General features: G+C 36.5%; 1 protein-coding gene across 6 annotated transcripts in view; it reads right to left on the bottom strand.

The window, feature by feature from the left end:
* The window catches only part of Slc4a7 (solute carrier family 4 member 7), a 97,195-nt gene that overhangs the window by 43,109 nt on the left and 35,173 nt on the right, over window positions 1–18,913 (bottom strand). For 3 of the 6 annotated variants that reach the window (XM_021202999.2, XM_021203001.2, XM_029541865.1), the window contains exons 4-10: window positions 17,910–18,048; window positions 16,948–17,108; window positions 15,367–15,555; window positions 12,432–12,800; window positions 9,167–9,282; window positions 6,292–6,449; window positions 5,364–5,451 (exon numbers count right to left, since the gene is read on the bottom strand). In XM_021202999.2, the coding sequence (XP_021058658.1) occupies window positions 5,364–5,451; window positions 6,292–6,449; window positions 9,167–9,282; window positions 12,432–12,800; window positions 15,367–15,555; window positions 16,948–17,108; window positions 17,910–18,048 (1,220 nt within the window). The remainder of the gene's footprint in view (window positions 1–5,363; window positions 5,452–6,291; window positions 6,450–9,166; window positions 9,283–12,431; window positions 12,801–15,366; window positions 15,556–16,947; window positions 17,109–17,909; window positions 18,049–18,913) is intronic. The other 3 variants (XM_021203010.2, XM_021203014.2, XM_021203012.2) reach the window with 2 other exon arrangements.

Here is an 18,913-nt window from a genome sequence, read left to right as displayed (position 1 = left end):
TGAAAATCAGGAATCTGTCATAAAATCTTATCTCATGAAGATAATACAGTCCTTTAAGGAGGATGTCAATAACCCACTGAAAGAAATACAGGAAAACATAGGTAAACAGGTGAAGGAATTGAATAAAGCAATCCAAGACCTAAAAGTGGAAGTAGAAACAATAAAGAAAACAAAAATGGAGGCAAACCTGGAAATGGAAAACCTAGGAAAGAGGTCAGGAATTACAGATGTAAGTATTACCAACAGAATACAAGAGATGGAAGAGACAATTTCAGGTGTAGAAGATACAGAAGAGATTGACACAACTATCAAAGAAAATTCAAAACATAAAATCCCCTAACCCAAAGAATCCAGGAAATTTAGGACACAATGAAAAGACCAAATCTAATAATAATTGGAATGGAGGAGAAGGAAGATTCCCAGCTCAAAGGACCTGAAAATTCCTTCAACAAAATCATGGAAGAAAATTTCCCCAACCTAAAGAAAGAGATTGACATAAAGGTACAAGAAGCATATACAACACCAAATAAATGGGACCAGAAAAGAAAATCTTCTCGTCAAATAATTATCAAAACACTAAATGCACAGAGCAAAGAAAGAATATTAAAAACTGTAAGGGAAAAAGGCCAAGTAGCATACAAAGGTAGACCTATCAGAATTACACCAGACTTCTCAACAGAGACTATGAAAGCCAGAAGAGCCTGGTCAGAAGTCATGCAGACTCTAAGAGAACACAAATGCCAGCCAAGGCTATTATACCCAGCAAAACTGTCAATCAACATAGATGGAGAAACCGAAATATTCCAGGACAAAACCAAATTCAAACAGTATCTATCTACCAACCCAGCCCTACAGAGGATCCTGGAAGAAAAATTCCAACACAAGGAAGATACCTGCACAAAAGAAAGGACAAGATATTAAGCATCTCACAACAAAGTCAAAAGCAGAGCCACAAGCACATAAAACCATATAACACATGGAATGTAAAAACAAACATATCAAGAACCAACAGTCATCTCTCTTTAATATCTCTCAATATTAATGGACTCAACTCACGTATAAAAAGACATAGGAGAACAAACTGGATTTGCAAACAAGATCCAGTATTTTGCTGTATACAAGAAACACACCTCAACAACAAAGGCAGACACTATCTCAGAGTAAAAGGATGGAATGGTCTTCCAAGCAAATGGTCCCAGGAAGCAAACAGGAGTTGCCATCCTACTACACAATAAAATAGACTTTCAACCAAAAGTTATCAAGTGTCTTGAAAAAGGACACTTCATATTCATCAAGGGGAAAATCCACCAAGAGAAAAGCTCAATTCTGATCATTTGTGCCCCAAATGCAATAACATCCAAATTCATAAAAGAAACTTTACTAAAACTCAAAACACACATTGAACCCGACACAATAAAAGTGGGAGATTTCAACACCCCACTCTCACCAATGGACAGGTCATTGAAAAAGAAGCTAAACAGAGATACAATGAAACTAAGAGAAGTTATGAACCAAATGGATTTAACAGATATCTACAGAACATTTCACAGTAAAACAAAAGAATACACCTTCTTCTCAGCATCTCATGGTACCTTCTCCAAAATCGACCATATAATCGATCACCAAACAACCCTTAACAGATAAAGAACATTGAAATAATACCATGCATCCTATCAGATCCCCATAGCCTAAGGCTGGTCTTCAATAACAGCCCAAACTACAGAAAGCCCACATACACATGGAAACTGAACAACTCTTTACTCAGTGATAACTTGGTCAAGGACAAATTAAAGAAAGAAATTAAAGCCTTCCTGGAATTTAATAAAAATGTTGACACATAATACCCAAACCTATGGGACACAGTGAAAGCATGCTAAAAGGAAAGTTCATAGCACTAAGTACCCTGGTGAAGAACCTGGAAAGATCTTACACTAACAGTACATCTGAGAGCTCTAGAACAAAAGTAAGGTAACTCACCCAAGAAGAGTAGAATGCAGGAAATAGTCAAAGTAAGACATAACAACAGAAACGGAGGAAATTCAAAAAATTATCAGATTCTACTATAAAAGCTTAAACTCAATAAAACTAAAAAATCTAGACGAAATGGATGGTTTTCTAGGAAGATGCCACATATTAAAGTAAAACCAAGAGCAGGCAAGCTATCTAAACAGGACCATATCACACAAGGAAATAGAAGAAGTCATTCAAAAACTTCCCAACCAAAAATGGCCCAGGGTCAGATGGATTTAGTGCAGAATTTTACCAGACCTCCAAAGAAGACCTGATACCAATTTTCCTCAAACTATTCCATAAAATAGAAACAGATGTAATATTACCTAACTCATTCTATAAAGCCAAAATTACTCTAATATGTAAAACACATAAGAACCAACCCAAAAAAGATAATTTCAGACCAATCTTGCTTATGAATATCAATGCAAAACTACTCAATAAAATTCTTGCAAACCAAATCCAAGAACAGATCAAAATTATCATTCATCACAATCAAGTAGGCTTCATCCTAGGGATGTAAGGTTGGTTTAATGTATGAAAATCCATTAACGTAATCCACTATATAAACAAAAACGCAAAGAAAAAAAATTTCCTTGGATGTAGAAAATGCATTTGAGAAAATCCAACACCCCTTCATGTTAAAAGTACTGGAGAGATCAGGAATTCAAGGCCCATACCTCAACATAACAAGAGCAATTTACTGCAAACCAACAGCCAATATCAAATTAAATGAAGACGTACTTGAAACAATCCCACTGAAATCAAGGACAAGACAAAGATGCCCACTCTCCCTGTATCTATTCAATATAGTACTCGAAGTGTTAGCTAGAACAGTAAGAAAACAAAAAGAGATCAAAGGGATACAAATTGGTAAAGAAGAAATAAAGGAATCACTATTTTCAGATGATATGATAGTATACATAAGTGACCCCAAAAATTCTAACAGAGAACTTCTCTAGCTGATAAACAACTTGAGCAAAGTGGCCAGATATAAAATTAACACAAATAAATTAGTAGCCTTCCTTTATACAAACAATAAGCCAGGCTGAGAAAGAAATTAGGGAAACAATTCCCTTCACAATAGCCACAAATAGTATAAAATATCTTGAGGTAACTCTAACCAAACAAGTGAAAGACTTGTATGACCGACCATAACTTCAAATCTCTCAAGAGAGAAATCGAAGATCTCAGAAAATGGAGAGATCTCCCATACTCATGGATTGGCAAAATTAACATAGTAAAAAATGGCCATCCTACCAAAAGCAGTCTATATATTTAATGCAATCCCCATCAAAATCTCAACACAATTCTTCAAAGACATGGAAAGAACAATTCTCAAATTCATCTGGAAAGGTAAAAATCCCAGAATAGAAAAAACAATTAACAATAAAAGAACAGCTTGGGGAATCACTATCCCTGACCTCAAGCTGTACTACAGAGCACTAATGATAAAAACTGCCTGGTATTGGTACAGAGACAGATATGTTGATCAATGGAATAGAACTAAAGACCAAGAAATAAAACCACACACATATCTACACTTACCTTTGAAAAAGACACCAAAAATATACAGTGAAAAAAATAAAGCATCTTCAATAAATGGTGCTGATCTAACTGACTGTCTCTATGTGGAAAAATAAAAATAGACCCATATTTCTCACCTTGCAGAAAGCTCAAATCCAAGTGGATCAAGGGCCTCAACATGAAACCAGATACACTGAATCTAATAAGAGAGAAAGTGGGAAGAAGTCTTGAACCCACTGGCACAAGGGGAAGGGAAATTTCCTAAACAGAACTCTAATGGCTCATGCTCTCAGATCAAGAATTGATAAATGGGACTACATGAAACTGGAAAACTTCTGTAAGGCAAAGGACATAGTTGATAATACAAATACAAATTGGCAACTTTACAGATTGGGAAAAAAATCCCCACATCCAATAGAGGGTAAATATCCAAAATATATAAAGAACTCAAGAAGTTAATCGCCAAAAAACCAAACAACCCAATCAAAAAATGGGGTATAGAACTAAACTGAGAATCCATAACTAAGGAATCTTGAATGGCTGAGAAGCTCCTAAAGAAATGTTCAAAGTCCTTAGTGCTCAGAGAAATGCAAATCAAAACGATCCTGAGATTCTACCTTACTCCCATCAGAATGGCTAAGATCAAAACCTCAGTTGACAACACATGTTGGAGAAGATGTGGAAAAAGAACATTCCCCCATTGCAAACTGGTACAACCACTCTGGAAATCAATTTGGAGGGTCCTCAGAAAACTGGAAATAGATCTACCTGAAGACCCAGCTATATCACTCTTGGGAATATACCCACCATGCCATAGGGGCACGTGTGATAGCCAGAAGCTGGAAACAACCCAGATGTCCCACGACAGAAGAATGGATACAAAGAATGGCTAGACAATGGACTCAGCTATTAAGAACGAGGGCATCCTGAGTTTGAGGCAAATGGATGGAACTAGAAAATATCATCCTGAATGAGTTAGCTCAGACCCAAAAGGACATGCATGGTATATACTCACTAATAAGTCGATATTAGCCAACAAAATAAAATAAAATAAAATAAAATAAAATAAAATAAAATAAAACGGAATACCAAAGATACAGTCCACAGAACTCAAAAAGCTCAACAAGCTGAAGTGCCCAAGTGAGGACACCTCAGTCCCACTTGGGAGAGAGAAGAAAGCAATCACAAGTGGGGAGGGAGGGTGAGAGGGAGGAACCTAGGAGAGAAAGTGGATGAGGTAGGGATTAAAATAGATTAAAAATTAGTAAATCACTTGAATTAAAAGGTCAGAATCTAAACCAGAAAAATAGCAGGTATTATGGAAAAAGTATTAGTAGCTGTGATTCTGATGCCCTGGGCAGTTACATGCATTGCAATGTCTAGCAAGAACTGCTGGAAACTTCTCACAAAGAAACAATAGTGATCACTAAAAAACCAAGAGAGAAGTAAAGAGACACAGAGAAGTTCCAAAGAAAGACCAAAGAAACAACATTCTGAAATTTTAGGACCAATTAAATTTCAAAATTTTCAATGTAATCAATGAGGTAAAAAGTACATGAACAGCAGCAAAATAGGTTGAAAACTACCTATTCTTGAGCAATAGGTCTTACAGCCTCAACAAAAGCATGTGTTGGAGGAAACTGCCTATTCTTGAGCAGTAGGTCTTAAACCCTAGGTCTTAAACCCTCAACAAAGGCATGTGTTGGAAGAGTAATATGAAATAAAATAGCAGAGACATCCAAGATAATTTTATAAGCTTTACTATGAGAGAATGGACTATAATTGCATATTTACTGTCCAGCTCAAAAACATTAGATTTTAATTACCTCATCTGTCATGAGAGTTGCTATGGATCTGCCAATTTCATGGTACTGTGGGGCCTTCCCTGCTGGGCCCAGTAACAGAAACAAAAACCTAAGAAAAGATTAAAACATGCAGATATTAAAAGAATTGACATATATACACAAATCCAGAAACTTTCAAAACTTATTCTATTATAAACACAGAAACAACACTTAGACCTTTGCAAGCACCCACAGGTACAATAAAAAATAATGTTAACTCTATTCAAAACAGACCTTAACTGAGTGTGGTGGGCAAGCCTGCTATTCTAGCACTTGGAAAGCCGGGGCAAAGAGGATCTTAGTTTAAGGTCATCCTCAGCTGAGGCTACAGGAAATCTTTTTTCAAATACTAAAACAAAATAAGCAAAAATCAGATCATGAAACTACAAAAGGTATTCATAATAAAATATATCAAGATTCCTTAGTGTAAAACAGTTACTAAAAAAGTGTTTTTTCATAAACATTTCCATCTTTTATATCCTTCTGGATTACACAACTAACTCTGGTCTGAAGTGACAAAAACAAGCAAAGTTTTAACAACAAAAAATTTCAATCAAAATATAATAGTTGCTTTCAAAACAAGTCACATTCACAATTAGGCTTCTGGTGCTAATAAACCACAGAGACATCCTCGTTTTCATGGTTTATAAGATGGTTAACACAACTTGCTAATTATTTTTTATAGTCTAATAAGGAATCAGGCTAGCCTGGGCTACATCATAAGTTCCAGAATGAAACTAGCTAAAAGCTGAGAGAAGGGGATGACAACTTATACTCTAATACTCAAAGCATTTTGGCATAATGACTGAGTATAAACAATTAGTAACTAAGTAGTGCTTTTATTACACAGAGCAAATATTCTTCCAGCCAATGGACTGATATGAACAGTCAAAGAAAAACTGCTTTTTACCTAGTGGGCACAGGGACCTCCGTCAACCCTGAGAGGAGAACTGCGGGAGCCAGTCTCACAAATGCAATGATAGGTCTCTCCAAGAAGTCCACTTCTCCTACCAAAACATTGGATGCCTCAGCTCCTGTAGGAATTTTCCTCATGAAATTCATGTCAACCTATTGATAAATAATTTAGAAATTGGATTATGCAGAAATGAATGAAAGAATGATTTTAAGACTACTACTGGTAATCAAAATGTGAGATCTAAAAGATGAATACACACCAAAATTCCCACAGATATAAAGAATGGAGTAGACAAATAAAAAAAAAAAATACAAATTCCCCATTCATTGTTCTAACTACTACAACCTTTACTATTTTAGTACTCTATATAGCCAAACATAAACTTGAAATTTTTTCAATGAATAGATTATTCATTAAAAACTGATAAGAACATACAGTGCACAAACTAACGATGGCTCATGAAATGAAATTATACACAGGGCAAAAACATACTCATTACATGATTTTCTATTATTCAGGCTTATTGTTTCATATGTCTTTATAAATCCTTGTTTTTAAAAAAATATATATATAATTTCCTAGAATTTTCCCTAAATGGAAAAAAAATGTCATTTACAATGAAAATCTAAAGCCTTGATTGATGAGACATGGAACAATGTATAAGAGAGACTCAGTTGTCTGTGTATAATTACAAAGGCTACAAACATGACACCAGAGTAGGTGGGGCTCTCATTCATACACAGGCTCACAGAAGCTACTAAACAACCACTAACAAGACTATCTACTGAAAGATAAAACCAGCACTTACAGCCGGCCTCTTGAATCCCACACCCAGTGTGCCACAACTACAGTGCCAGGAGGCTGACTCCTGCCCAACAAGAGACAGGGAGGATACACAAGAATAGGCCAAGTAAAAAAGTAAAACTGTGACAGAAGAACAAAATCAACCACAGCTGCCACACCCAGAGAAGATTTATGCAATGTAAATTACAGTCATTTACTCATTCACCAACAAAGAATAAACTCCAGTTTAGCTACGGAAACTTTCTGATAATCTGAAACTGCACTAGTGACAGCAAGGGACATTAGAAGTGACAGCTGTGACAGCCTTTTATCATCTGCTTTGTTTTTGACAAGATTTTGCTATTTAGTAGTATTTAGCTATTTGGGGTAGTCTAAAGATCAGTATGTAACCCAGGCTAGCCACAAACTTGAGAGCTTCTTGCTTTGGCCTTTAGATAACTAGAATTACAGGCATATGCTGGCATACCCACATGAACATGTTCAGAACAGTCAAATTCCCTACTGGCAAGTTTCTTTAATGTAAAAGTACAAAGCTTCACAAAGCTACAATACAAATCATTTCAACTTCTTTTCAGTGAGGTGTGTGTGACTTGTGTACAGACTGTAAAACAGAATAGAAAGCTTTAAAAAAAAAACTGGATTCTGTTTGGCATTTAAAACAAAGCCTTGGATATAAAATGTACAAATGTTAGTGATGTATGCCTTTATTCCCAGCCCTTGGGAGACAGACATTAGAGAATCTCAAGGTTTGAGGCCAGCCTGGTCTACAGAGCGTGTCTCCAGAGAGTGTTTATGACAAGAAAGAAAGAAAGAAAGAAAGAAAGAAAGAAAGAGAGAGAGAGAGAGAGAGAGAGAGAGAGAGAGAGAGAGAGAGAGAGAGAGAGAGAGAGAGAGAGAGAGAGAAAGAAGAAGAAGAAGAAGAAGAAGAAGAAGAAGAAGAAGAAGAAGAAGAAGAAGAAGAAGAAGAAGAAGAAGAAGAAGAAGAAGAAGAAGAGAGGAGGAGAGAGAAAGAGAGAGAGAAGAAGAAGAAGAAAAGAGAGAGAGAAAGAAAGAAGAAGAAGGAGAAGGAGAAGAGAGAGAGAGAGAGAGAGATAAAGAGAGAGAGAGAGAGAGTTAATGTTGCATGAGTCAATCAACAGGCAGCATATTGAAAGTACACTACCTGCCACTAGAAAGTAGTCTCTTCCCCCCACCCCAGCCCAGCCCAGCCCAACCCCGAGACAGGGTTTCTCTGTGTAGCCCTGGCTTTCCTGGAACTCACTCTATAGACCAGGCTTAACCTGAACTCAGAAATCCACCTGCCTCTGGCTCCCAAGTGCTGGGATTAAAGACGTACACTACCACTGCCTGGCTTCAATATTATTTATTTATTAATATTTATACAAGCACACTGCCGCTGTCTTCTTATTATACAAGTACAGTGCAGCTGTCTTCTGACACACAGCAGAAGAGTGCATCGGATCCCATGAAAGCTGGTGTGAGCCACCATGTGGTTGTTAGGAGAAAGTAGTCTTGAAGCTCAGCTGTCACTTACGCTTAGTGCTCTGTTCTGTTCTTAATAAGGGTGTTTTGTTTGTTTGTTTGTTTGTTTGTTTGCTTTGTGGGGTATTTTTTTAATTTTTATTTCAACAAAACAAAATAAATTCACAGCTTTTTGCTGTTGTTGTTCCATGACGTTTTTATCAATCGATGCTTCCCAATGGCATTCCAAACAGTGCTGACACCATGCATTAGTAGCAACTCTGGGATGCAGTCCAGTCCAGGAAGAAGGCACTGTTACTGCTGCAACGCCACTCCCAAAAAATCTCTTCAAAATTACTCAAGTGTCACTGTACTGATAAGCAGGTATAAAGAAAAAATGCCATATAGTTTACAGAATTGTCTTCTCAACCGCTGAAGCTGTAAGCATGTAGTTATCCAAATACTTGAAGCCTATCCCAGTTTCTGTCATAACACCTCACAAGCATGGCATACAAGTGTATGTGCACCCGTCTACTGAACAGTTACTGTTAGCAATGGCAACAGAGCAATACATTACTAGCTATTCTTAGGTAGGACAGCTTACCTTGCTAAAGTCAACAGTACTATTTTCTCTGCTTCCTCCACTTCCGTTACCTTTCATTTCACCACTTTTACTATTGTCCAAGTTTCCAGGAGCAGACTGTGGAGAAGCCAAAATCCCTGTATTTAAGAAAATACACAACCCAAATTAGTAAGGATAAACCCCACCTTGTAACCTGATTCTCTTCATATCCTTAAAGTGATGGTTTATTATAAAAGCAAATGTGAGAGGTTAAAAGGTGGCAGATGTTAGCTTCATACCAGCAACATGAATTAGAACACATGAACAGGATGAAGTTGTATATCTTAATACTCAAAGCATTTATACTAGAATCTACACAGTAGCCTTTTGAAACTTGAGTCAGTGTAGAACTATCAAAGATTTGAGCCAAGACTGGAGTCTTATGGTTCCAAATACATCCAGATATCACACTTTGCTATCCCTAGCCCATGTAAATTATATGGAACACAGTGAGGCCTGGCTTCATCTAGGATGCTCATAGCAATACTATAGGAATCACTGACAAACTCTTAGTATAATTCAGAAAATTTAAGAGCTACATTTAATCTTTCTAAATCATAAGTTTCCTCAACAATTTTGATTTCTTCAATAGTATGTCTAATTTCTACTGCCATTCTTCCTAAGAAATCTACATAAAAGACCATAAACAAGTCTTTCAATTAAGATTAAAAGTACATAATCAATGAAATTGGGCTAAATAATACTCATCACTTATAGCCATGTGCTCAACTAATTCACTCAATCTCTATGGTTCAGCAAGCATATAAATTAGTACATGAATAGCATGGTTGTTGTCTGAATTATAAATGATGCATGTTCACATGTTAGTACATGAATAGCATGGTTGTTGTCTGAATTATAAATGACGCATGTTCACATGTTAGCATGTTCACTTCAGGCGAGTCAACAGCAGCACTTCATGGCAAGACAGCTTAAAAGCATCACCTATACTATTTTATCTTAACCAAAGTGCTCTATACAAAGCACAAATCTCAAAACATGTAAAATCCAAGTTGCATCACAGATTTGTACCATTAAATACATATTTTTCTTGAAAGATAAAAGAGCTACTTCAAGAATATAAACTAATTAAGGTTTCAAACACTGAACATTTTAAGAGGAAGAGACTGTAATATAATGCAATCTATCATTGTATAGAAATTCAGTTAACACTTGTTCAGTTAATATTGTTCAGTTAATTCAGTCCTTTGTTATAATTATTATCACTTCTACAATTTCAAGCATATCTGATATGCTAGATATATCCAAGCATGTTTATTCTTAAAGAATAGAGCAATTATAACTATTGAATATAAAATTAAGGCATTTGGGTTCCACTCTGGACTTAAGTCCTCTGTAATATTTACTTCTCTGCAACAAACTAGGGTATCATTGTAAATGAAAAGCCTTCATATAAAAAGCACTACACTTAATTTAGGCATGTAGATAATTCTCTAGATAAATTAAACAATTCTGAAATAGAAGTTACTTCCTAAAATAAATATTTTGAAATTGTTGACTTAACATGGAAATTTTATTAAGATTCCTTATGTTTGACCTTTGCCTCTATGTTTTCAGGATTGTGTCTCTTCCTTGCCCAAGAAGACTGAAAAGAATCAACCTTATAAGTGGCTTCAAAATGCTCCCACACAAGAAAATCAAGAAGCATTTTATTAAAACTCTGGTGGCAACTGTGACTGAGCACTAGCCACTACTGACTGTTTAAATAAATTCTACAGAAAATTAAAACAAAAACATAATGCAGTTTTTAGAAAAACTCAGCCATCAGATTTGAGAGCTAAGAACAGGGAAATTTGTGATGAGGGGTGTGCAAAGTCAGTAGGAAAAGGAAGACAAACTAAAGTTCAATTGAAACTGCTTGGTCATCTTCAAGCTGTCCCTTTTTCAAATGGCAGGCGCGTGTTAAGACACCTCACCTGCCAAGCGCAGCCACCTGACCTGTTAGTACTAGCACTTGGGAGAAACAAGAGGACCAGAAGCTCATAGCTACAAGACCTGGTTCTTATAAAAGAAACGAAAGCATTCCACCGAGATTCTCTCTTTCCAAACTCAGCTCAGTTAAAACTGTCTCCTTAATTAGTCTTCTGGCTAGTAAGTTCCTACAACTAAGAATCAAGGTAGTGAGGAAATGAAGCTCCCTGTCACCGCATAGTCCTCCTCTATATATCAGGTTCTAGGGGGTCCTGCTAGAAATGGCTGAATGGTCTAAGAACAAATGGCAGTTAAGAAGTAATGATGCCTGATCCTGTGACTTTTCTTCAGTAATGATGGCCTTTACTTTATCTTCAGAAATCCATCCATTTTCATTTCATCTATTCAGAAAAGCTGATACATCTTGTCATAAAAATTCATGACATTAAGAAAAATGTATACCTAAATTTTCAATTAACAAAACATTTTACCGTAGAAGTTTACTTTCTTACTAAGATTCTACTTGTGTGTGTGTGTGCGCGCACGCACGCGCGTATTGTGAACATGTTCATATGAGTGGTCTAAAGAAGCCAGCAAAGGGCATCAGATGCTGGGGAGTCACAGGTACCATGAGCCATTTGACAAGGTGCTAGAAATCAAATTCTGGCACTCTGCAAGAGCAATATGAAGTCTGCAGCTCCATAAACAAGTAAATATATCCTATCCTTACCGTAAGTATAGAGCCTATAGTTCTGCAAAACACGAGGGACTAACACAGTCATAAATAACAAACTAAAGTCTGTTCCAAAATACTTTATTCCTCTTTAAAAAAAGACTCCATGCAAATATAAGAGAATTTCAATCTTCTCAGAGAGAGAATGGGAAAATGAACATGGCACCCTATCATAGAGGTAGATAAAGATGTACTATTCTTTAAAGAAAAGCATCAAGCAAATCAAAGGGGCCTCTTTACCATTTGGTGCCTCCTCACCTTAAAAGTGCACAAGAAAAGCCACCCTTCTAAGTTCACATCAAAAAAATGTTTCCTAAAGCACTCCAATATCATGACCTCTAAAATTCCAGTAAAGAACATATTTAAGGGTTTGACTTATATACAGCCTTCTCTGTAGTATTTTTATGACCTAAATTTAATAAATTTACCATTTTCTGTAATATACTATAAAGAACAAAACATGCAGAAGTCAATCATAAGCATTATCTACATATGCTGCTCAAGCTATGTGCTGACAGGCATTCTCAGTGCACGTGACCCAGAGGCAGAAAGCACCACGCGTGGAGGACTCTGGACAGTTGCCTGCAGTGAAGTCAGTATTTTCCTCATTCTTCTGCTCTTGGCCTTGGAGTGCTTCTATGTCTTCCTCAGGCGGATGAATTACTACTCTGGGAATATCATCCCTGTCAGGTGACACCAGTACTTCTGGGGCCTGAGGATGAGTCTGTTGGAAACTTCTGGAGGCCATGCGACTTAAGCCAGGGCTGGAGGGAGGACTGCTCTGGGGAGTGGGTACTGGGGTGGTACACCTTGAGCCTGCAGGGGTGCCAGCTCTTGAAGAAGGAAGAAGATGGCTGAGAAGAAGGGATAAAGGCGATTCTCCTCTCAAGGAAAGGTTTGAGGCAGACAGACCTGTTCGCAAAGAATGGCGGGAGGCTGACAGGCCTTCCCCTAAGACAAAACAAATAAGTACAAAATGATGTTCATTGCATTAAGCAACAGAGAACACAAATCTCAACTTAAACCACAAATTACAAGCTTTAAATTTCTCTGTGAGGATTAGCAGGTCAGTCAGATTGTTACCTGTAACATCACTGAAAAGATCTTAAATTGTAATCAGTTCCTTGGCTGAATGGATATTTAAAAAAAAAAAATTCTTCTTAAATTGTACCAACATCTACAGATCATTATCTCTCAAAGAGCCTACATTAGAATTACCTAATAATTTAACTTAAAACTGGTATTAAATGTTTCCAACAGCGCTCTTAAGTTTAAAAATGCAAGATAAATCATAAAAACTAATTTTCAAGAGAATTATAGCCAGGTGTGGTGAATCTCTTATTTCCAGTCTAGCCTGGTCTATAAAGCAAATTTCAAGCCAGCCAGGATTACACAGTGAGGCCTGTCTTTTAAAAAAAAAAAAAAAAAAAAGTGAGAGAGACAAAGAGAATTATGACATCAAGTTTTAAATAAATATTCCAAAGAATATCATCTTGCTTCTATAGCTTCTATATATACAAACACAGTGTGTGTGTGTGTGTTATATATATATCACATACACAATCACTGAATTAGCCTACTAAAAACAAAGCACTGGGCAAGAGCAATAAGAAATAAGTTTAGAATATTTCAAAAACATAGGAATATTTATACTTACAATACCTGGTACTACTACTAAGTGTGGCTTAAAAGAGAAGCACTCCCCTGTAGCTTTTTAAAACCAAATAGTAGTTGCATAAGAAATGGAATAATCTTTTGTAACCTGCATAATCAAAGCTATATGGTCAGAAGAGTCAAATATAATAAAGATAGAGTGCGATAAACCTATTATTTGTTTGGTAATTAAAATAAGTTAGTAGAGGCAACTGTTAATACATAAACAACTAATAGTTTTTAAGAGCTACATGCAGAAAAGTTGTTTACATTATAATGATAATGCAATGAAATTAACATAACACTGCATTCAAAAATGATCATTGTGTTATGATGAAAAGAAATTAAACTACAGAGAGAATCAACACTAAAAGTCTATCAGAGTCCTTCAGGTGAGTGAAGACTCTTCAGCACAGTGGAGAACACAATAGAAGAATGAAGCTAGAACTATCCCATGTATAACTTCTTTCTAAATCTAACCTAATATCATAAATTTAAACAGATTAAAAGACTCTTTATTAACCAAAGTAAACATCTTCCTCTGAGCTACAAACACTGGCTGTTGTCAACCCCTGACATGGGCTTATGCATAACTCTGACAACCACTTAACAGCCATTCAGGGGCAGAAAGAGCAGAAAGCCATTGTGTCCCAGGTCCCATTTGTCACAAAGTGCAAGCCTCCTAGGCTTCCTGTTAGATGCAGTAAGGACCCTCAGAAGCATCTGCATCTGGCTTTCTAGGTTTTGTTATCCCAGTTCCATTTCAAGAGCCAAATGAGAACCATACTGGTGTACTCCTACTATAGAAAAAAGAAAGTAAAGCAAGGCAAATGTTCAATGTGCATTAGTTCTAAGAAACAGACTCCTGTCTGGCTACTTAAAGTGCAGAAGGAATGGAGAGAGGCGGTTCATCAGTTAAGAGACTTGATGCTCTTCCAAAAGAACTGGTTTTCTTTCCAGCACCCATGTGGTGACTCACAACCATCTTTAGCTCCAGTTCCAGGGGATCCAATGCCCTCGTCCAACCTCTCAATCATGTGGAACACATACATATTTGCAGGCAAAACATATACACAAATAATATAAAAGTAAAGTTTACAAAACAAAGCCACTATCTCCTCAAGTCCTACAAAACCTGCTATCATCCTCCAAAGGGGAAGGCAGAACTGATTCTGGCCTCCTGGGTTTAACCCATCCTCAATGGATGGAAAGATACCAACTTGTCAATCTGAAAACCTTCCACAAAGCACATAAATATTTGAAACCAGTTCCTAAAACACTTGTTTATGATTAGTACTTTTAGCATATTTAGAAGGAAAAAATCATCAAGGAAAAAATCTGATTCAGGCATAAAATTCAAACTCAGTATTTAGAATTAAAAACATTAAAGTTACAGATCATATTTATTCCTCTTAAATAATTTGCACGAGAAACCTCAAATCAAAATTTAAACAAGCAAATGTGTTTAGGGTAAGAGATAGCAATTTTATTTATAGACTACTTAAGAAAAATGTCTGTCATTTTAGTAACAGTGAATGCTTTCTTCTCATCCAAGTGTTTTCTATCTCACACTGGTCTTGTTTGTACAGGTATGTAATTATAGCACGTGGGAGACTGAGGAAGAAAAATCAAGTTCAAGACCAGCATAACGTACAGTTTCAGGCCAGCCATGACAGATAATGAGTCTATCTCAAAGAAACAAAAACAAACAAACAAAAGAAACACTAAAGAAATGATAATTTTGTATATATAAAAATGATAACAGTTGGAAATACCACTTTTCTTGCAAAACGTATTAACTGTAACATACTAGAATGCCATTAGAGAAGTGTTAGGAAAAGCTGAACACCACAACTGATCTCACCATTCCTTTCAAGCAAGTGAGGATCAGAATGTTTCTTGCCTATATCTGCAAAAGATCGAACCAGGGGAATCCGACTCGTAAACCTTTTCTCATTCTGATGATGATGTCTCTTCAGAAGCGCTTCTCTGACGTTCTCCCTTATGGAGTCATCTAACTGGCCAGATGCTATCATGTTGTCTAACACCATATCTAGTCAATGAAAAAAAAAAAAAAATCAGAGTTATTTTTTCTATATAAACACTATGAAAGGATATGCAAAAAGATAAATATGAACAGTATCCATCCAACATGAAATAATGAATGAGACTCTTATTTTACTAAGCAGTATATTTTAAAGAGGCTGCTTTCCTATATAGATATGGTAAATTCTAATTAAAAAATGAAACAGAAATAGTAAATTCTATTTAGCTGAATATTCAATGGCACAGGCTTCTCAACATTTCCTCCAAGTGTCTGCGTTACGCTAGGAGCAGGGCAGTAAAGTGATAGCTTTTACTCTGTCAGAGGTACAAAACCAATGAAGGTGATAAAATTCCTCACATAGCAAACCCTGCCGAGAAATAAAAAGGAATGGGAGAATGAGAGGCCTGATGCCTGAGCCCTTCTAAGAATTAGTGTGGTCAGGGCACAATTTCCAAAGCATTGTACAAATATGTACAAAGTTTTAAAAGTAATTTATTTATTTTACTATACTCGCCTGTCCCTGGGCGTATATGCATGTGCACCATGTGGTTGCATAAGCCTATAGAAATTTGAAGGGAGTGTCATATCCCCTAGAACTGGAATTACAGTTGTAAGCTGCTATATGAGCATTGGACATCAAGGGTAGATCTTTTGATATACCAGGTATAAACGTTTCAAAAAATAAGTAACATTCTTTTTAAAAAATAAAAGTTCTATTTTGTGACAACTATGAAAGGGCTCATTTGTCTATACTCAATATTCCTAACTCCAACTCAATTTTTCAGTCATTCATATACAAATGGGATGTGACAATTCAAAGATCAGCACACAGTCAAATCTAACAAATAAAATTCAAGGTATTTATAGCCCATAAATTACAGTTAAGTTTTTGGGTTTCTTAATAAACCAAAATACTCCATCTACTGTTTTTCTGTGGGACCAATCTGCACTGACTACACAGTATTTGGTTTACAACAAACATGATGTTGTTATTGAGCAACTGTAGACTAAAGTCATTAAATAAACACAACTCTTTTTCCATTTTTTAACTCTAACTCCTTATAATCCTTCAAGTCGGACTTGTTTGTTTCCACTGCTGTATCTAATACCAACCTTACTACCTCACACAACTTCAAAGAAATAGATGGAATTCTTGCTTCCATTCCCAGTCCAGAGTAAACCAGGATAATATTCTCAAAGTACATGTCAGAATCACTCTTTTCCCACCTTAATCACTAAAACTTCCCACATAAAATCAATGTTTTAGGCCAGTAAGTCAAGGGTGGCCTTCATTTGTACCTGTTTTGGGCAAGGGGGAAAATGAGCTTAGGCCTGAGCCTAAACAACATCTAATTTTAATTATATTAAATGTAAAAACAAACCAGTCTATTATATAACCTGCAATTTCATCAAGAGTGCTTGCTCTCATATCCAGCATGACTGTCCCATTCAGGATACAGCTCCTCAATTCAAAGAGACTGTGCAGAGACAGGGTCGCCACATAGGGCTTACTCCATCGGTCACCGCCATCTTCAACATCCTCTTCAAATTTCAGCCACCTAAGTAAATAATATAGAGAAACTAAAAAAATCATGGACATTCCATTTTTTTTATTTTAACACCACAAACATAAACTTGATTTTTAAAAAGAAAAACAAGGAAATAAAATCACTACCAGAACCAAATAGTGCTTCAAATACATTTCGACAAATTAAGCCACTATTAATACCTGCATCCATTAAAACCTGTACCTGCATCACAGGATAAGCCTGAGATTTAACGATATGTGACTAAGTCATCACTTTATTCCTTTGTGTGAGATAAACAAAATTTATATTTAAAAATAATAAGGCCACAAAAATAAAAGTGTAGCATTTTACATCTTTATGTAAGATATTAACTTCAAATTTGTTTAAAGCAATCTGAATATCACTATTATAACCCCTCTTATAACATATTAAATGAGAATATTCAAGGGAATAAATTGAAGGCAAAGAAAAAAGAAAATTTACAGGTATTAACAAGTATTAGCCCAGCACTAAGTAGGGAGAAGCAGAACTAGTGCAAGTTTGCTGCCAGCCTGGGCTACATCCTGAGTTCTAGACCAGCCAGGATTATAAAACAAGACCCTAGCTCAATAAATTCATAAACAAACAAATCACCAACTATATCTTGTACTTAAAAGTCATAAAACAAGCCGGGCGTGGTGGCCCACGCCTTTAATCCCAGCACTTGGGAGGCAGAGGCAGGCAGATTCAAGGCCAGCCTGGTCTACAAAGTGAGTTCCAGGACAGCCAGGGCTACACAGAGAAACCCTATCTCAAAAAACAAAAGTCATAAAACAGAGTGAGCAGTGTTACCTGGCCGTCTCCTTCCATTCATACTCTTCTCCATCTCTGTAGCAAAGCTCATCCATCTCTGTGAAGAGGTCGTGGGGAATATGCTCCTCATCGTCATCTTCAGTCCCAAGGATGAACTGTACCCTCTGTGATGGTGTGTCTTAACAAAACAACAGTACAGACATTCTGTGTACAGTTTCAAACTAAAACACTTCTGTCACATAACAGATTTTGGTGGGGTGTGGTAGTTCACATGTACAACTCTAGTCTCCAGAGAGCTGAGGTAAGAAAATAACTTTAAGCTCTAGGCAGCCTGGTCTGCATGGTAAGTCCTGGACCAGACAGGACTAAACAAGTCTTACTTCCAAAATCCAAAATACACATAGTGAAACTTCAAGCTACCAATATGTACAAGTCAGCTTTCCTCCCGTTCTAGAGAAATACAACTGCCAGCTGGGGTTTATGAAGTCAGGATCATGGCAAGAAACATACTTGCGAAAAAGACATTAGACCATTAAATAGTAGAAAACCTTAGACTTTCAATTAAAAACAAAATCCACCCTGCTGTACATGAGAAATGAATTCACACGAAAATTGAGCCCTTAAGTAAACAACCTTCCAGGCCCTGTGGATGCAACAAACACTTGAAGAGGACAGTTAGTTAAATATGTGAAAACAAATGGCAGACTTCAGAAAATGGCACAGAGTTTTCACAGGTTTTATGTTGAATGAATGTCCAGAGGCCAAAGAAATATTACTATGGCCAATTCTTAGGACGTGCATGAAATGGCTTCATTACAATAGAACTTGTTTTTAGAGACACTGTAAGTAGTATTTTTAACTACCATTTCTGAATATTCATTGCTACTAGTGAGAAAAGATTGGTTTTCTATCATGACTAGCGAATTCAATCAGTGCCATAATGATGCCCACTGTTTAGAGTAACTGCTTCTTGACCCTACATCCATGTGTGATGTGTATACCCTCTGCCACACACACACGCACACACACACACACACACACAC

Source organism: Mus pahari, chromosome 8, assembly GCF_900095145.1.
Source record: "Mus pahari chromosome 8, PAHARI_EIJ_v1.1, whole genome shotgun sequence".
Taxonomy (NCBI): Eukaryota; Metazoa; Chordata; class Mammalia; order Rodentia; family Muridae; genus Mus; species Mus pahari.
This window is presented reverse-complemented; position numbering and strand designations above follow the sequence as displayed.